This window comes from Oryza brachyantha, chromosome 8, assembly GCF_000231095.2.
Source record: "Oryza brachyantha chromosome 8, ObraRS2, whole genome shotgun sequence".
Classification (NCBI taxonomy): Eukaryota; Viridiplantae; Streptophyta; class Magnoliopsida; order Poales; family Poaceae; genus Oryza; species Oryza brachyantha.
This window is the reverse complement of record NC_023170.2, coordinates 56,911-77,042: the sequence shown is the minus strand read 5'-3', so window position 1 is coordinate 77,042 and position 20,132 is coordinate 56,911. Positions and strand designations below refer to the sequence as shown.

General features: G+C 40.8%; 3 protein-coding genes across 10 annotated transcripts; 1 reads left to right on the top strand and 2 right to left on the bottom strand.

Annotated features, from left to right (window-relative positions):
- Positions 1-298: 298 nt before the first annotated feature.
- LOC102704633 (B3 domain-containing protein IDEF1-like) lies at positions 299-4,099 on the top strand. The gene is made up of 9 exons (XM_006658950.3): positions 299-768; positions 1,098-1,463; positions 1,838-1,956; positions 2,052-2,174; positions 2,484-2,576; positions 2,680-2,780; positions 3,113-3,159; positions 3,240-3,316; positions 3,645-4,099. Exons 1-9 carry the CDS (start codon positions 648-650, stop codon positions 3,690-3,692), a joined length of 1,095 nt encoding a protein of 364 aa, XP_006659013.1. The 5' UTR covers positions 299-647; the 3' UTR covers positions 3,693-4,099.
- A 592-nt stretch (positions 4,100-4,691) lies between these two features.
- Positions 4,692-8,662, bottom strand: LOC102706218. The gene is made up of 8 exons (XM_006659660.3): positions 8,184-8,662; positions 7,961-8,060; positions 7,403-7,468; positions 7,182-7,299; positions 6,448-6,536; positions 6,286-6,347; positions 5,650-5,746; positions 4,692-5,031 (listed from the first exon to the last, which is right to left on the bottom strand). Exons 1-8 carry the CDS (start codon positions 8,522-8,524, stop codon positions 4,978-4,980), a joined length of 927 nt encoding a protein of 308 aa, XP_006659723.2. The 5' UTR covers positions 8,525-8,662; the 3' UTR covers positions 4,692-4,977.
- Positions 8,663-10,065: 1,403 nt separating this feature from the next.
- LOC102704163 (branchpoint-bridging protein) lies at positions 10,066-19,159 on the bottom strand. Of its 8 annotated transcripts, none has more exons than XM_040526636.1 (11): positions 19,087-19,159; positions 18,592-18,985; positions 17,578-17,702; positions 14,066-14,426; positions 13,338-13,454; positions 13,088-13,136; positions 12,903-12,985; positions 12,287-12,364; positions 12,128-12,181; positions 11,841-11,975; positions 10,066-11,763 (listed from the first exon to the last, which is right to left on the bottom strand). In XM_040526636.1, the coding sequence occupies exons 4-11, from the start codon at positions 14,354-14,356 to the stop codon at positions 10,303-10,305; spliced, it is 2,268 nt and encodes a 755-aa protein (XP_040382570.1). In that variant the 5' UTR covers positions 14,357-14,426; positions 17,578-17,702; positions 18,592-18,985; positions 19,087-19,159; the 3' UTR covers positions 10,066-10,302. The 8 variants fall into 8 exon arrangements, with proteins under 8 accessions (XP_040382570.1, XP_006659012.1, XP_040382573.1 ...); XM_006658949.3 differs by having other exon boundaries at positions 13,088-13,133; XM_040526639.1 differs by having other exon boundaries at positions 14,066-14,393.
- Positions 19,160-20,132: the final 973 nt, after the last annotated feature.

Below are 20,132 nucleotides of genomic sequence, written 5' to 3'. Positions count from 1 at the left end.
TGTGAAATTGTACGATTAGTGGTCGGGCATGAAGATGACGTATATATCTTAGAATAGTTCAAATGGTGAAGAAAAAATCATGAAGACGGGTAAAATAAATTAAGATAAATGTGTAAAATATAATCTACGTTTTTTCCTAATTTTTTGTGAAGTGAATACATCTTATATAATTAGACACGTATATATATCGTCTGTGTAGAATAATAGTGGGAAGTATGGAAAAAAAGAAAGTGGGTGGGGAGGGGCAGAGGAAATGGTCCAAAGATAGTTAGAGGGGAGAGAGAGAGAGTGAGTGAGTGAGTAACAAACTCTTGCTGTCATGGCTGGATGAGAGGGAGGGAGGGAGGGATAGTCCTCACAAATCACAAGTGAAGAGAGGAATAGATGGATGGATGGATGGATAGGTACTCCACATAGATAGATGAGATAGACCGAGAGAGAGAGAGGGACACCTTCTCCATCAGCTCCGTCACCTCCGCCACGCCGCCCTTCGCCGCCAGCGCCGCGTCGGAGTCGCACAGCACCACCGCCGTCTCCGCCCTGCCGTCCAGCGCCCGCGCCCTTCTCTACTCATCATCACTCACTCAGTAGTGTACTGCAAAGAAAAAAAAAAGAAAAAGAAAAAGGAAGAGAGGGGAAAGCGGGCAATGGGGCAAATGGATGGCGGCGGCGATGGCGGCGGCTACCCCTACCATTACCAGGCCCTCCTGGCCGCCGTCCACCAGCAGACCGTCCCATTCCCCAATCCCTTCCCCGCTCCCTCCTCGGGTAACTATCCCTTCCCTTCCTTCTTTTCTTAGGGCATGCGGGCAGGCAGGTAAACACCAAAATTCAGATCTTTTATTTATTTATTACGAAAAGAACAAGCGGAAGAATCTTCAGGTCCTTCTTTACCATTATAATTTTATTTTATTTAGAGATCCCCTCCCCCGCTGATTTCATTTGGGGAGATCATCAATCATTCCCTCCTCACTGTGCCTGCCTCATTCAATAATTATTCACTTCACTTAATTACACTATCTATATCGTTGATGTTTATGTAAATGTATTTGACCATGATGATTAATTGGTGGTGTCATGCTGTGCTTCAATTGCAGGAACCGAGGCTCCCCTGCACAATCACAGTCACAATCACAACCACAATCACAATCACAACCACAACCACAACCACAATCACAATCACAATCACAACCATAACCACAATCACAATGCTGCTCCCCACCCTCACACTCCCACTCCAAGAGGTTTCGCCGACTGGAGCGCCTCAACCAGCGCCTTCACCTCCCTTGCTGCACACTCCTCTCCCGCCCCCAGCAATGCAGTCCATTACAGCTTCTCCCCTTGCTATGCCTTCTGGGCCCATTACATGGTCAACAAGAACGCCTACCCGTCCTTCCCTGCGCCACATGAGGAGCCACCCCACCAGCTCCGCCTTGCCAACAGCCATCCTAGAGATGCATCGGGTACAGACATTTTACTCCTTCATTTCCTCACTCTGCTCATGCAAAGCTATCTCCTTTCCAACTAAAACAACATATATCCCCTGCATTTCTCCCTCCCTTCAAAGCAATAAATAAAATTAATCCTGACTAGACTGCAAATGTTGCTTGTAAGAACTAAGGATTTTGACTGAGTTAGCCCATTTTAATTGTTATGTGCCTCTGATGTAGAACAAGTAGGTCCATGAAGTATTTATGCTATTGCTTTCTGTACTTTCCTAATGGCCACGTTTTCTCAGTTATGTAAATATGGATATGGGGCACACCTAACTGTGTCCTGCCAAATTCTTTCGCTCAATCATCCTCAGGTTTTCCCCGTATCCTGTTTAAAACTACAGGTCCTGCATCCAGCTTCGGGGTTGAGTCTTTTAATTCAGCGTCCATGGCACCAAATATCTGCAACCACATGCCTCCCATAGAAGGACCCATATCTGCCAATGAAGATAAGAAGCCAGAGGTATACATTAGAACCTTCAAGCTTTGGAAAACCCATCCAGTTTTCATGATCCTTAATAACGCATACTCTTAACTACTTTAATGAATGCTACCCAGATTTTGCCTAGAGTGATTAAGAGCAGCGATGAATTGGAAACCAGAAACAGTGGTGTTGAACTTCACTGTGAGACAGTTGGTGCTCTTCCAGAGTCGAAGCAAAGCCATGAAAGTCGCGCTACTGTGAGTAACACACTTAACTTACCATGCTGTCTGTATCTGAATTACCACATAAATTTCTATCTCACATTTAATCTATACTAGACGAGCTCCATAAAATAAGTAATGGAGCGAGTATCTATCGATTACTCAATGCCACTATAGTCATTGAGCACAAGGGCAAATGAAGGAGCAATTTATTAGTAGTTGAGTAATTCAAGTGTCTTGTAAGGTTGATTAGCCTAAACACCGATGCAGTACATGGACACATATTTCTCTCATAATTAACGCCTTCATTTCCTTTGTGTTCATGGGGGCATGCTTGTATGCCAGAAACTACTCAACTCTGGAGAATACCAAGTCATTCTGCGCAAGGAGTTGACAAAGAGTGATGTTGGAAATGTTGGAAGAATTGTGCTACCCAAAGTATGTTCAGTATTTCCGTCTCTTGAAAGTTCTCACAGAATGATAGAGAACTTTCATGCGGTATAAACTATATTCGCAGTGTAACTGTCTGAATTTATTTCAGAAGGATGCAGAAGCTAGTCTTCCACCATTGTTGCAAAGGGATCCTATGATACTGCACATGGATGACATGGTGCTCCCAGTTACATGGAAGTTTAAGTACAGGTGCTTTTCCTGTCATCTTATGGCATCTCTAACATGCAATTTCTGAAAGACAAAACAGAAAAAAAAAATGGTTCTGAGTTGCGATGACTTAAATGCCTAGATTAAGAAAGAAAAAGTGGGAGGCTGAAGGCACAGTATGTTTAGAGATCTGCATTAAGTTCTTAAGTTCACACGTCTTGTGGCAGTGGTCTGATTGCTAATTCTGTTTAGGTTATATGATCAGTTGTCACAGCATGGAGAAACCGATACATTGCGGGCTTGTTGCCTAACATAAATACTTACTCTAGCATTTAGTACTACCACTAATTCACAGTGTCATGATGCTATTTCAGGTACTGGCCAAATAACAAAAGCAGAATGTACATTCTGGATTCTGCAGGTATGATTCTACATGGAAAGTATCAGTATTTCCTGTGGATGTGGACATTGGTGGATGAAATTTCATATTCATCTTGGCAGGTGAATTTCTGAAGACACATGGTCTTCAGGCTGGGGATGTCATCATTATCTACAAAAACTTGGCTTCTGGCAAATTTGTATGCAACCTTTTTCTTTTATGTTTGTTCCTTTTGTAATTTTGCATTTGTGACTTCAGCATTTATGGTTTGCAAATTTCAATTATCGCTTTTGACATAGTAACTGATAAAAAGGCAAAAAAAAAAAAGAGAGAAACCTTCATGTTGTTCATAACACTTCCATCCTAAACAAACCAATATGATAAACATATAGATCACTACTCATGCGTATTCCGTGGGATGCACAGTAAAATGGTTATCTGTCCATTTTCCCTGAAAATTATGTCAATAGTGATATATCTTACTGAACCTTTTTTTGTGTGTGTATGTGTGTATGTTTTTTATAAAGATGATCCGAGGGGAGAAGGCCATTCATCAGCAGACAACAAATTCCTAGATGCATTTGGGGTTAATTGCAACAGTGTTAGTTGGGGCATTTGAAGGGTAGGACGTGGACTTTCCATAAATTGGTAATCCAGGAGAAGTCGAAAGAGGTATTGATTTTTATATCACTGGGCGACCATCACATGGGATAAAATTAAAGAAGCAGATGCGGCTTTGACCTGTTAACTCTGAATGAATGAGGAAAAAAAAATAAAACAGAGATTGGTAGAATATTGGAAGTGTTGGCAAAGGGCTTCTACAGCTTATCTGGTTGAGAAAAGCACTTGTCGGTTTATTTAATTCAGTTGTGTTGGGGGAGCTTGAGTTGTACTTTCAGAACAATATTTGCAGCTTCTGTAAATATTTTTGGATCTATAAGATAAAGAGAGTGGTGTGGATTTTGCTTTTCACGTTGTCATCTATTTTACTTTCTATTGCAATTGAACAGAATTTTCACGTTGTTATCCACCCTTTTATACCCTGGTTGTCTGGCGCTTTGCCAGAAGAAACATCCACCCTCATCTCTTTGCTTGTTTAGGATGGTAACCCAAAATTTAAATTTTTATCCTTAAATTTAGAGCTAGAACTGATTTTGAGATTTAATTTATCGAAGTTTATTTTTCAGCATTAGCTTTTAGATCACTACGAATACGTATATACAAGTTTTATTCATAAATTGTTTTTATTCTTTGGCTTTTTTTAATAAAAAACTCAAACAATCACTCTCGATATCTTAACAACTTAAAAGAAACTAAAGGTGGAGGTGCGGGGAATCGAACCCCGTGCCTCTCGCATGCGAAGCGAGCGCTCTACCATATGAAATGCTTCAACGGCAGGTGCATAGCCTAGCCTAGTATACATGTGGCCAACCGATCCAATTAATTTAACGTTTTCCTTTGGATTAAGAATCAGTTGTACTTAGAGAACAGAAGCATGGTATCTTCTCTCTTTTCTTTTACATTACTGACCGACCTAAGAATCCCACCCCCACACCCAATATTTACAGCCAGCCTGAATAAAGTGCAGTGTATTAGTACTTTCTTGCAGCACCCAATACAGCCACAAAACAATAAACCGCATCCCCGCCTGATTGATGGCATGTTCTTCCCCAAGAATTAAGGGCAGACACATGACAGTTCAAACATTCTCTCTAAAAAAAAAGAAAAATCCTCGAAATGCATTACTTATCCCTTGGCGCTTTGGTCAGTCTAGCTCTAGTATCCCCTGATTCTACAAAGGTAGTTGTCTTCATGCCATTAGTACAAATCATGCAAATGCTCTTCTGTTTCCAATTTATCTTACATCAATTCTGGGCCTCTTCCTTCATATGGGAGTTTACCATAGGCACCCATCTACATGACAAAACAATAAAAGCATAACTATAACAGTTCAAAAGGCAAAAACAGCCCAAAACTGAACCAAACAATGACACATTACTGGTGACACTGACACAAGTGGAACCCTTCTCCAAAACCAAAACTGTGTTTTGTAATCCTAAACAAGTAGCAACACAGTTAAAATGAAAGGTTCTGATTTGAAAAGAAAAGCTGGAGCTTCATTTACCATTTATTTTCTGTCCCTTTTTATTATAGCATGTTTCATCTTATTAACACTAGCAAAATACCCATGCTTTGCTATGGAATTATATTACAAAAATGTTATAGGGATTTCTTTTATCAACTTACTAATATCGCTTGTTTGAACCAAATATAGACTATTCCATAATATCAGGAAATACAATGGGCTAATTTACAAAAGAACTGTAGAAAGCAGACATTTAAAGTAGTACAGATATGTAATGGTAAGCAATGGCTTCAGTTCATCAGATTATGATAGAAATGTTCACTTTCTACTTGCTAGTTGTTACTGTGACACAATAATAACATACAGCAATGTGCACTATTTTAGACAAACAAAACAATGCTATGCATTTACTGGGGATGTCCTGCAGTCATTGATTGTAGCCTTACCATTCTGTCCATTTGAAGAAGTGAATTCAGGCTGCCTTCATTTACAGGTACTGGCAAGGGAGGCATCTGACCCATGATACCAGGCGTCTCACTCATTCTACAACATAACATTTTTTTCTAAATCAGCTAACTTTGACAGGGAGCAATGAAATAGGATGTTAAGAAATTGGGTTTTGACTATGCTTTCTTCTGCATCTCACTTGTTAATTAAAGGAAAAGAATCTTGACTGAAGATTAATGTGCACAAGTGGTGCATGCACAACTCTCCAATCCAGGTTTTGCAAAATTGTTAACTGATCAAAAACTGCTCCTGGGAGGTTTTGTCAGCCTTTTTGTGAAAACCATTTGGAAACTGTAAAGTTCAGGAAAATTTTGTCAAAAATTTGAAATTCAGTTGATTTTTTTAATAATTTGACTGGTTTACTGAGTGGTTTTGACTCGAGCTGGGCAAAAACTTTTAAATTTCATGGAAACTGAGTGGTTTTCATTGGTTTTGTGAACCCTGCTCCAATGACATTTACATCGATAAAGTGCAGGCAATGAAAAGTCAAGAAGACGCTGAAATTAAAAAAAATGAAAGTAGCATGCACAGAGTAAATCAAACATGAGAAAATGCAACATATCACGATATCATACCTTTTAAGAACTGTTCTGATATTATTATTTGTGCGCAGAAAGAGTTCCATATTCTCCATCATCTGTAAGTATTTTGGAATTTCAAGCATGATTGCTACAACATTAAGTTTTCACCTATCGATGGACAGAGGAATAATGGATAACACATATAAGTACAAAAACCTTGAAAGTTTCGATATTTTCAGCAATCTGGCTTAGTAACAGGCTAGTTTCCTCCAAAAGATGCTGACTTGCACTATCTAAAACAGGAACTGCTTCAGAACAGGAGCAAACGAACATCATCAGCGGCAAATAAAACCAGCAGGAAATAGCTACAAGATATTTCATGAGAAAAAAAATTCAAGTTCTCTTTGCTAGGCAGAATAATTGTTACTCCTGCATTGTGCAAAAGCATATAACAGCGTCAAAAGAACAGATACAAGCATAGCAATTGGCATGAAACAACTCAGGTAATATTAAAAACACCAAATTAACAACAATGACCAAATCATGGTTCTTTTGTTTTCAGATGAGGTCCCTATATGATCATTAATTTTACTTCTTCCTCAATGTACACCCTTGGATCTAATTACCATAGGAGCAGATAATTAGTGAAGCCCGTAGGTCCAGGCGCAGAAACTTTGGAGAAGCCCATAGATCCTAATCACTGGTTCTAGTACAATCAGAGGTGATGCAAAGCTACTGGACTGAACCAAATCACTAGAACTGAACTACCCAAGGTGAATAAGACAAAAAAAAAAAACCGTCTGTATTATTCATCCCACCGACAAAATCAATAAATTGCTGTTTAAACAACATCAACAACACAAGTTCAAAGACGCCATATAAACCACCGGCACAAAAACAACCGATCACATTGAAGGGATAGACACAATACATTTAACTGTGCGACTGACCTTCCTTATGAATTAGGCTGTTTTGACCCTGATGATGCATTGATATTGAGAATGGTACCATGTTGTTTGGATTTGGGATTTGAAAATTAGCTGGCAAAGTAGATGAAACCATTTTCTCCTGCAGTTATGCCAAGCAACTTCATAATCACAGAAGAGGGTACGTTAAAGCTAGAGGTTTACATCTATATGTCAAGTGGATCACTTGCTAGATGCAAGAATACCTTCGAACCCCTTATTGTTTTCCCTGTGTAGACTTCATCAGGTTTTCCTCGCCTGCTTTCATTGCCCTGGAATGGCAGATGATCATATGAACAAAATTGGCAATAACAATTAGACCTGGTAAGTTACGAAGAATATAAGCACTATTAGCAAATAAAGGTCCAGGGCTATTAGACACAGGGCCAATATCCAAAGCTGGAGTAAGATATGATGTTCCATTCCAGATTGCAATCAGTATAGGATGAGAATCATATCCACTCCAGTGTGTACGAAATTTGGTTTTGCTAATTGATTAGTTCTGGGTTGGCATGAAGGAGAAAATTATGCATAGTATTTCGTTTGACAATTAGGTCTCATTTTGTCATTTAGTTATATTTGTGTGTATGTTGGCACTACAGATGATATGATGATTCAGTCGGTAATGATGATGGTGAGCACAAGGCTAATATTAACAAGAGGTATATATAGGAATGAGAAGAAGGAAGAAGATGAATGCATTCATGCATGCATTGGTATGGTAGAAGGTAAATGGAGGGGAGGGAAGAATAGTAAATAGTTACAGGAGTCCAGCAGCATCTTAAAGCAACATCCCTGATAGTCCTAGTAGGCAGCATTGCGGCAATCTTGATGTACTTGATAATATTAGGTTCATGAGCATATCTAGCAGGGAAGAAGCAATTGATGAGTAAAGTTTCCATTTTTTGGCGAGGAGAGTAAAGAAGCATTTGGTGCAGCAATTGATGAATAAGTAGGAGGAGGAGGAGGAGGAGGAGGAAGGGAAACCTGAGGAGGCCATCGTTGAATATAGCGAGGTCATGGTCGGTCCAATCGGCGGGTGAACATGTGACGAACTTGTACTTGGGGAGGGCGGAGGAGGAGGAAGATGGGGCAAGAAGCATGGAGGCGGAGGCGGAGGCGGAGGCGTTGGGAGGTGGTAGCAGGAAGGTTGGGGCAGGGGAATGGGAATCGGGGCCTGCTCCCGCTCCTAGCTGGATGGATTGGAAGGAGAGCATCTCCATCTCCATCTGCTGCTGCTGGTGGTGGTGGTGCAAGGAGAGGAAAGAGGCGTAGGCGTGGCCCTGGTACAAGGCCATGGCCATGCCCGCGCTCGAATCGGTGGCCATCTCCCCTGCCCGCAAACCCTAGCAACCTACTTATCTCGCCATTCTATCCTTCCTTCCTGGCTTCACCAACAAAGCCAAGGAGAAGAAGGGGCCGCACGAGAACCAGAATGGTTTCTTCTTCTCCACAACGATTGACTTAGGTCGATCGAGGTGGACAAGTATTCCTTTTAGCTACAACATACTGTATTCTATCAATTTAAATTTTTAAAAATATAAGTTTTCTTGTTTGTCTATTATATTGAGAGGACAGATTAAGGTGATAGAAAAATAATATAACAATTCTCGATTGATACTTCAAATACTAGGGAAGCTTGCCTATGACCACAAATAAGATAAAGACCATTGCTATTGAGTAGATGTCGTATCTATTATTATCATGTCATATAAGAACTATGATCACTATATAGTATGATAGAGATTATTGTCTACGCTTTTAGCTTATCAATCTCCGTGCCACGAAGCGCATGGCATGCACCTAGGAGCATATTTATTTCGTATTAGAAGGAGCATATTTATTTCGTATTAGAAGTATGCGAGATGTTTCTTAGAGTATAGACCAGGTGTATCATAAGCTACATGTTGAATATGATGGTAGAAGGTGGAGAGTTTGAGAAAAGTATGCATAAGTTTGAATATGATGGTAGAAGGTGTACCATTCCTTGCTCATGTCAAAACGGAAATAAGATTGACTTAAAAAGACCGGCCTCCCATAAAAGTGAGGCAAGAGTAGTTGTATAAAAAGAAACAACAATTTTTTTGGGTATCCTCGTGCATTTTGAGGATATACTTTTAATCTTGATAAAGAAGATTTTCCTTTGTCCCTTTAAGATCAAGAAGATATATTTCTTTATATATCTTTGATTGACGGACAGTGAATACTTTTTAAGATATGTTTTTGGTCCTTTAAAAAATATGTTTTTATAGGACAAGTATCTTTCCAATTGATAATTCTCGTCTTGCATTTTCTTTCATCAAGGTCACTATAAGATAAAATCGAACCAATCGGTTAAAATCTCTCATTATTAAACTCTGAGCATCTCCGATAATAACTCTCCAAAAGAGCATAGGCCTAGCTGGCTATATGATCCCCTCTAAATTTCCATCGTTCCATCCACATCTAACTCTACAAATTGCCTGGGCCCACGTATCAGCGTCTCTTCTTTGTCTAATTGTTCTTTGGTGGCGTAAGAGGACAACGAAGCGACTTACCACGAAAAAAAGAGAAAATTGCAAAATCGTCATTATAATTTTGCTAAATTGAAATATATCATCATGACCCGTGTGTTATTAACTCATATATGTCTCATATGTCAATAACATATCGATAGCATATATCTAACTTTATAAAATCATAATGGTACGGAGCTAAATTTCCCACCATGCGGCGTTGGCCAGCCAACCTGGACGTTTTAGCTTGGTCATCGGAGCTGTCAGGTGCGTCTGAGCAACAATTTTTTTTTTCAGAAATATAGCAGCGGCAGCAGCAGCAGCAGCTAGATTCATAAAAGACTCTTGTTTCCTCCATACAGGACATAATAAGGGGAGGGAACGATACACTTTTAGACAGGTATGAATGACACCGTGCTTAATTTCATCATCGATCAATAACACATTCACTGATCAATAATATCTTTTCTTTAAAGGATGGAAATGCAAGCATACTACAATCTACTCTAGTCTAGTAGTCTTTCTAGTAGCAAATCGAACTGTTGTCAAGAAAGATCCCACGTACAGCAGCAGCAAATGAACATGCATGTATGGGTTATACAAGAAGAATGTCACTTGACACCAACGGATGCCATGAGATCCTCGTACTCAGCCTTGTCCTCCTCCGCTTTCCCTTTTCCTCCTCCTGACACTGCACTCGGAACAAAAGGGTCGTATATCGGCGGCAGGCCTTGCCTGCCACTGCTCGTCTCCGCCTTTTGTTGTGGTGGTGGCAACACATGTAACGGCCGTTGTGCTTCAACTGCCGGCGGCTGGAGGGGGAAAGCTCCAACAAACCCCCCTGTCCTTGGTGCACCTGGATTCCTCGGGAGGAAGCCTCCACCAAGGTGTGGATGCGGAGGTGGACCATATACCCCAGGCTGATAACCCATATCCAGAGGCCTTTGGAAACCTTCAACTCGCGCCATAGGTGGTCTCCAGTTGCTAGGATGGAACAATGGCATTTGACTGCCTGATGTGCCAAGCTCTGGTGTTGGTGAAGGTGACACATGAGGCCGAAAGGTAAAATCACCAGTGCTTGGGCGTAGCGGTCTCATAGCAGGCATAATTCCAGAACCAGGCACACCAAACCCAGAAGGCAGGCGGGATGATGGTGCCGTTTGTGGCATGCCAGAAGTTGGCCCAGCCTGAGGGAAAGATGAAGGTGGGCCTCTCATTTGAGCAGATATTGCCATGGGAGGACGCATTTGCATGGGCAGCGGATAAGGTGGCTGCGGTGTTAAACCAGCAGGAGATGACAGCATTGGCATTGAGGAAGGACCCTGAGGTGACACTGAAGGAAAAGATTGGGGGCCACCAGGAGGTATGGAAGGTAATGCTGCTGATGGTGCAAAGCTTGCACCTGATGGATGCTGGGTGCCATAGCTAGTGGCGATATTTGATTGACAAGGAAACGATGGAGCAGCAGCACCTTCCAGCTGTGGACTTGAAACAAGAGGAGACACAGAAATAGGAGGTCTCACTGGCATAAAAGTTGGTAACCTCTGAGGTTGCACTGGAACTGAAGAAAAATTTAGCCATCCTCCAGATGCATGGGGTGTTTGAAGAGGTCTAACAGGCCCTGGCAACGTGGAAGATGGCGTCAGTTGTGGGCTTACAATTCCAGGGGGTCTACCAAAAGGAGGTCCAATTGGGGGATTGGGTTGGAATTGAAGTTGAGGTTGTTGAGTGTTTGGCATCGGCGGCTGAGGTCCAGGAATAGGCAGTGGGTTTCTTGGCATGGTATCCATAAGAGGTGGTGGCCCTGTATATGAAAGCATACTAAAAGAACCATCAGGAGGCTGAAGCTGTAAAGAGTTATTCGGTAAAGCACTCTGCAGATATCCAGAGGAAGGAATTGATAGATCATTGGCTTGGGGTGTTGAGAGCCGGTGAGCATTATGTGATTGATACTGAAGAAAACCTGGCTGAGAACTGTTGTTCTGCACCTGCTGAAGGTCAGATAAGTCTGCACCACTGGAGCTAACTGCTGATGAAACGGTAGCATTTGCTTCAATAGATTTTGAATTTACCTAGTATAAGATAGAAATGGCGGTCAACTCAAAGCATACTATAATTTATCAGGATAGGACCAAGTTGATGGATTTACAGTGACAGGAGTAAGAAGCAGCTCAATCAGCGCAATTGCAGAATCTACTTTGTCATAAGAGTCAGCTGAGACATTTATGTACAGATCTTCGTAGGCATCTTGTGCTTCATCTATGTCTGGTTGGCAAATCTCACTCTGAGTAAAAAACAACAGTTTTAAGTACCTTGTTTTGTGTAGTAGGCTCTATCACAGTGATTAGTTAGGTATATGCACAAGACCAAGATGTGTTGCAGAGCTTGAGTATCCGAACGTATAATAAGATTCAGAGAGCAAGAAAACCAGTTTACCTTCTCTCCATTGCTTCTTTTAATCCCGTATACTCGTATTTTAGCTCCAGTTTCCTGCGTACATAAAAGAAAAAGTAACAACCTATGCCCCATTACATACAACAATCAGGTACGTTTCGATGAAAATAACGTTATAAACTGTCGAGTTACAGTTCATACTTCCTGTAGTCGCTTCTGGGCATTGCTCTCAGGTCTCATAAGAACTCCAATTATATTATGCCCTGAATGTGCTTTTGTCTGCAATAGCCAACACCACAGAATGCACCATACTAGTCATCCAAGTGTAATATGTACTCAGATTTGTATAAAGAGGTAAATGAATTACAATGCAGTGTTTCTAAAAAGTGGCTTACAAGGCCGCACATAAGGAACATGTGCCCCAACTTTGTACCTCTTAAGCTGCATAAGCAACTGAGTATACTTATACTGTATAAGCACCCGGTTATGCTGCATAAGCGCTACAAGATGGGATGGCCGCATGAAACCGTGTAACGTTGTTACAATGTATCATAAATGGGTGAATGGTACGCTACTCTAGCATACATTTCTACTGAAACTGCCATACATTTGTACCAAGCAAGCACTGATACATATTACTGTAACAAATGGAACAAAAACAAAAGCTTCTCTTGGTACACAACAGTTCATGTGGAGGCTCAAGATTATACAAGGTAAGGTAAGAATAAACAGATAGGACCGTGCACGAACAAGGGAAACAACTAGAGATGAAAATGCAAACCATGAAATACGCATTGAGGACTAATATTTTACATACAGGCAGATGGATTTTTGTCTCCTTAAGTAAAGGCTTATAGTCTTCAGGAACCTTATACCCTGGATTTAAATGGAGTATTTCACCTACAGATGAATATATTCAAGTTAAAATACATGAATCTCCGCATCGCATTCCCCACAAAAGATGAAGAACAAATATGGCGATATGAAAGGAAAACTTCTGACCTATAATTTCTCTTCTTTCAAGCTCCAAGAGCTCAGCCTTTCCTTGCTGCTAAACAAAAAAAAGGAGAGAGAGAGAGAGAGGGATTCAAATAACAGCATACAGTTGTTTGCAATATTACAAACCTGTATGCCCTCAACAGCAAATTGTGATACAATGGAGGACTAGATCCAAATGCTTCACACTATTAGTAATATATAGACAGTAGGGAACGCAAACAAGAAAAGGAAAAAAAGGGAGACTAAGTAGTACCACATTCTCTTTCTGCTTGTTAGCACCATCAGAGTTTGAGCCAGACACTGAGCCTTCATTTTCACTTATCTCCATAGATCCTGATTTCAGCTCCTTGTTAATTTGCTCTAGTCGAGTCTGCTTACACAGTAATGACTTAATGACACATGGAAAAACGAGAGAATCACAAGGAAAAGATGACAGGAAACTCAATAGGTTGCTTAGAATCCTTTTAAGAATTGCACAAGACATTAGGTAGGTTCTGTCTAGAGTTACCAAAGTGACTTAATAAATTTATGCATTGATTTTTTTAAAAGAAGCATCGTTGACTAGTTACAAGATCCCCTTAAAGGAAGAAAAACAGGTATTTTAAGGATACAGGATCAAAAGTTATAAATCCTTATGACTGAGTGTGAGCACAAATAACTTGGTAACGTCTGAGGCCATTTCAGAAGAAGAGTACTTTCACAGAGGATTGTAGGGACTGATGATTAAAAATGCCTAGATGGAGGAATCTAAGTCATGGTAGGTGGCAGTCAAGATTGTCTGTGGTTGGTCGAATACTCGAAGTAGTGCTTTACAAATCACAACATAAATAATGGTGGACAGAACTTGGAGCTAATGGATGAGGCAGAGCAAATAAATGGGTTATTGTAATTATTATTTTTGAAAGTGAACAAGGGAAAAAAGAAAAATCCCAATCCCATATGTCATGAGTCATATTGGAGTGGAAGGGGCAAGGAATTAACCTGGTAGGCCGAAGCAGTGGATTTTCGGACAGCAGGATCCAGGGTGAGATCCGGCCCCCATCTGGTGTTTCGTTGAACAAGGGTAGCTTTGGTGTTGGTGTTGTTGTCTTGGACAGAGGAAGAAGAAGAAGAAGAAGGTGATTGAAAATCATTCTTGGCGTTGGAACGGGCAACGAGAGAGCCAGGTAGCTTGTTCTTGGGTATAAGAAATCCAGGTTTGGCACCGAAAATGGAGATCTTGGGGGGCAGAGAGGGTTTCGATTGGTCGACTTTTGCGCCCATATCCAGCATCGATTAGGGTTTGTGGTCGCCTTCTTCTTCCTTGTGGCTGTGGTTGTGAGAGTGGAGGTCAGAGTTGGGCCTGTTATATCGGTGCAAGAAAGGCCAAACAACATCAAGGGTATATACTGCAATTTTGGCACCTCAAATCACATATCAGCATGCATCAGTGAACTAAAGAAGTATTGTTGTTCAGTACAAAAGGCATATAGTGTCCACTGCCACCTTAACAAGTGCCAAAAAAAAAAAAATCTGCTCACATCAATCTACACAAAATGTCATGCAAAATCCAAGTGATGCCACTTCCGGTATGCATGTATGCCAGAGTTGCCACATCCAAGTGATGCTACCTCCAGTAGCATATCATCATTGACCATGAAAAAAATAAATAGCACCAAAATGTATAGCAAACTTAAAAGTGACTAGATCTGGGGGAAACAATAACTAATCATACCAAATAAACAACTGAAATTTAGGAGGTCAACAGTGCAAATCTTTTGCATTTCAATCCATATAAATCAACCCAGAAAAAGCATAATCTTTTAGTAGATCTGGAAGATGCTCACGTGACAGTAAATCAAGACGAGAAAAAATTGAGGAGGAAAGGGGAAGGGAGGTCTCCACCTTTGCACTTACCGGTAGGGTTGAAAACGGGTCGGGTTCGGTCGGATTTCACCTTTCCCATATTCTAACCCACATTTTGCAATCGGGTTTGGATCTAATACGGATATTATCGAATACGGATACAATCATGGATAATACTGGGTACAAATACGTATCAAAACGGATACGAACACTTATGGGTACGAATATTTATGCAGATATCAAGTCAAAACAACAACCATATATACCATATAGACAATAGCTATTGAATATTTGTATATACCCAAAATGCGGTGGTATTAGGGGCTAGCAGCATATTAATCCTACAACCAAACATCACAAGGCAAACACTAGTTCAGAACTAAGAAATATGTGCTGAAATCATGGTACTGCATATTGCAAAATGACAAACCCATAGTCCAATACTCATATAACCAGTGGAATATCACAATAACCAGTGCAAACCCACATCATAATAATATTCAGACATATATCACAATGACCAGATAATATGAGTCGCAAAATGATGTGTGATCATGTAATCAAATGGGTTCTAAGTTCTAACAGACAATCAGAGGATAATTTTCAGCCCAACAAAAGGCACATCCGTCTAACCGTGCTGGGGACGGGGGGAGGCCGAGAGGAACGGGCGACGACGGCTCAGGACCCGGCGGGGGAGGAGGGCCGGAGGCCTCGACCCTCAGCAGCTCGGCGCCTCGGCGGGGGGAGGAGGTCGCACGGCGCCTCGACGGCGGGAGGCGCACGCCGGACGGCGCCTCGGCGGCAGGAGGCGGACGCCGGCTCGGACGCCGCCTGGACGGGGGGAGGCGGACGCTTGACGGCACCTCGGCAGCAGGAGGCGGCCGCCGGACGCCGCCTCGGCGGGGAGACGCGGACGCCGGATCGGAGGGCGGAGGCTCGAGGCGGCCGGACGGAGGCTGGCGGCGGTGGGTTGTGTGCGGCAGTGCGGGAGATGGGAGGCGACGAGCTGACGACGCCGTCCCGTGACAAAGGAGAAAATCGCAAAAATGGCACTCTCAATTGGTGTGTTTCGCAGATTTGACACTGAATATTTTATAGATATATATAAATCCACATATCATTCACTTCGACCATTAAAATTACAAATACCATAGGTTTGGAGTGTCATGTTTGCAATGACCGTGAGGGCTGAGGCCGACGTCAACACAGTCCCGTGACCGCGTGCGTGCGTTAGAGACTGAGGCAAGGTTGTGTTTGTATGTTGAGCCTGGAAACTTGACTGGCCAAAATCAGCAAATGTCGAGTATATCTCGTAAAATCCGTATCCATCGGATATTGTCCTTCCGAACCCAATCTTATATCTGCCAAAAATATCCGGATTCAGCTCTGGATCCGTGTAAAATTCCGGATACCTGAATATTTGACTCAAATTTGTCCCAAATTAATATGGACGGATGGACGGTTGAGAAATATCTGTTCCGTAGGAGAAGATAGGAAGAAGGGGAACGGGACAACCGGCGTAGGAGAGAGGTGGCCGGCGAGAGAGACAGACGGAGGGGGACCGGCGCGGGAGACGAAGGGCGACCGGCGGAGGACTCCCGGTGGAGGAGGGCACGGTGAGCCCGGTGAGCCCGGCGAGCACGCGAGACGAGCACGGCGACAGCACCAAAACCCTAGCTTCTTATTGAGATTTTACCCCCTAATTTTTTAACTCTGTGATTTTGCCTTTTTTTCAAAATAAAGCTTATGTTTACGTCCCTTAATGATGTTAAAAACCAAGTGAAAATAGAGCCAAAATTCATGTCAAACTTATGCTCGACTATATTCTTGAAAACTGAATGTGTGAAAAGTTATACTAAAACATGGGCTAGTGTTAAAATATTTAATTTAATATCAAAATGTGGGCAAAGTCACAAAATCATTAGAAAATACGGGCAAATCTATAAATGGCGTACATCTATTTAACACTGTTAGAAGGACTTAACATAATAGGGAAAATATGGGCTTCACTTTAAAAAACAAGGGTAAAATTACAAAGTTAAAAAAGTATGGGTAAAATTACAATTGAAGACAATAAAAAAAAGGACAAGAATGCAGTAGCCCCTTTTCAAATTGATAGCTACTCTTGTTTTGTTTTTCCCACAAATACTTTAATTTTGAGTAATTATTGTATTAAACTTTGGTAAAAATAGAAGATATGTATTATATTTAAAGTGAAAGGTATTTTAGTCTTCTTCTTCCTACCATATCATTGATGCTTTTTATAGAGGTATATGTGGAGTCTAACATCCCATATTTTCGTTCCTCCTACTTACAAGTCAAAACTTAAACTTTTTTAAGTTGTTTTTTTTGTTGGGGGGATAAAGTTTATTTTTCAGTCTTAAATTTTAGATCACTAAGAATATGTATATAAAATTTTTATTTATAAATTATTTTTCGTTTGCAAATACGTCGTTTAGCGTTTTCCATTAAAAAGCCAAAAGAATCGCCTCTAAGCTTAAAATTTGTTTTTTAAGGACATAGGTTGTATTATATCATTATTGTTTGGGCCAACTGGTCAAAAGTAAGTTTTCTTCCATGTTAGCTCGAGAGTATAATAGTATATTTGTAGCCAGAAATAAGTGGGTGGTCATATTTATGGGACATACAAACTTGGACATTGAGTGGGTTCTTCTTCTCCGATGATTTCCCAAAGAGACGGTAGGAGTAAGACCTCAGTACCATCAACAGTTCCACTAGCAATTGCATTTCCAGGCAACATTTTGCATCAGACCTGAAAGTTAGGGGGAGGAGCACATCAGAACTTAGTAGAAACTATGTTTGATGGCTTAGGGAAAAAGGAGCAAATCCTTCCATTTTCTATAAACACGTGACTTTTTTCCATTCCACTTATGCTGCATTAACACTTAACAGCAGCAAGCAATGTTACCGTTTTGTGATCCCACATTCCCACTGGCTGGTAGTAAGGTATTAAGAAAATGGGAAACCTCAGTGACACTAGGCACACCGAAAACATTTAATATACGTGCTATTGAGATTTTCGTTTGCAATTCTCATAGGCGTTTGTGGTGAGAAGAAGGAAGGATAAATCGAGACCAGAGAAATAGGAAGGATAACAAGTTGTGTATATATAATACAAAAGAAGTCCCAATCCCAATAATAATTAGAGTATTTTATGAATCCTACCCAACCTGAGGAATATTACGGTAGACAAACAAACTGGACAAAGGGATATTCCTATAACACATTCCACATCTAAGAAGATAATGATTTGTTTTTCTTCAGTTTCTCCTTCCTCCCTTTGGGCCTTGGCCCCCTGTACAGTTCTTTACCTCTTTTAATTTCTTAATTTATACCGTGGGGGTCTCCCTCACTGTGTTTTAATAAAAAAGATAATGATTTGGATTCTGCACAAAGAAAACAAGATGATTCCAGGGAGTAGCAAGCAAGAATCATCATGTATGTATACGACCTGAAAGTTAATGTAAGAAAGCAATGAAATGAAATGAATGGTGAGGTGAAGAGGCGATTAAGCAGAGTAGCATGTTCCCTTACTGCAAGAGATGCATGGGTTTAGAGCTAGATACAGCCCGCCCTGAAATCGAAGAAGGCAAATGGGGATTTGGATTCAAAGCAGCAGAGCAGAGTAATCTCATGGGTACCTAGTTGAGTGGAGCGGCGACGGTGAATCCGCAATGGCTTGTTGATCATATCATCGTCAAGGGCCTTGCTACTGCTGGAGTACCAGGTCTCGCCAGAGAAATCTCATGAAATGTCTTTTTTTATGGTTTGTTTTTTGGGGGAGAAAGATGGAAGGAGGGAGCGTGCTGCGGGCGTGCGGGCGTGAGCATATGTTTTCTCTCTCTCTCTCGCCTTTCTTCTTCTTGTCTCTCTGTTTCACTCTTTCAAACCAGAATTTAGTAAATTTGAACCTTCCAACAGACTTTACCATAACCTCTGATTCTCCTTATCCTCGTCCTTCCCTCTCCTTTCGAATCCTCCACCATTGATTCTCCTTGACACCGTCTCTAGTGCGATGACGCCAATAACTTCTCCCTGTGATACCAACAAGCAGTAGCAAATGTCATGAGCCTCCTACATCTAGTGCCGATTGATCTTCTCATTGGTAGTGGGTGGGTTAGGTTTACGAGGATGACCATTGTCTGCCTCCCTTCTATCGTTAGGTTGTTGTTGTTGAGCTCCTCTCCACTATTGTGTTTGCCACCGTCGACCTCCGATAGGCGGGGTGGACAGAGGAAAAAATCCAAGAAGGAAGAATTGTCTAGAGACTAACACGTGAGACCCACTATTAGATCGAAGAGAGTATAGTAGAGGTTGTTAAAGTAAAAGATATTTTTTTTGATAAATTGGTCAAATATGTATTTAAATAATGATATTTGCAGATGCGGTTGTAGTTGCTCGAAGAAGAGAATATACCCTTCTTCTATATTATGCTCCTCTGCAATAGCTAAAGTCTATATATATCAAGTGCGGTGATTTTTATCTTATTTCATAATGAAATACTCCTGGTACAAATCATACCCTACCAACCTCTAAAAAACTCAATCCATTTTATATTATAAATCACTTTGGTTTTTCTAGGTCAAACATCTTTAGATTTGGCCAAATTTATTTTAAAAAATATAACACCATTTCTAACGAAATAACTGTGTTATAAAAATATGTTCATGATAGATTTGATGAGACTTTCGATGTTGTATATATTAGTATACTTTTATTTAAAACTTACAATATTGAAGGCGTTTACTTAGAATATATCTAAAGTAACCTGCAATATGAAACAAAGAGACTTCATAAATAAATTAATTTGGTATACAAAACATCCACACATGCGTTTCCCGTTAGGAATATTTTCTTAGCTGCCTGGGCCTAAAATTAATTTAGTTTGATTTCAGACACACTAAATCCAAAACAGAATAGTGTACAGTTAAAGAGGCATACACATGCCACTGTAAATCTGGATGAATGAGGGTTGCAGTTTTAGCACTCTACACGATAGCAGGTTTGGTTGGTATGTGCGTAAAAAGTTACTACCAAAACACATCAACCAGTTTCATGAACAACTCATATTAAATCACCAAGTATTTTTTTTCCTTACATGCAGATCTTCTCACAGAATAATCAGACCTTGCAGTGCAGACCATCTCTCACACAAAATCATAACCTTTCTTCGATCAAAATT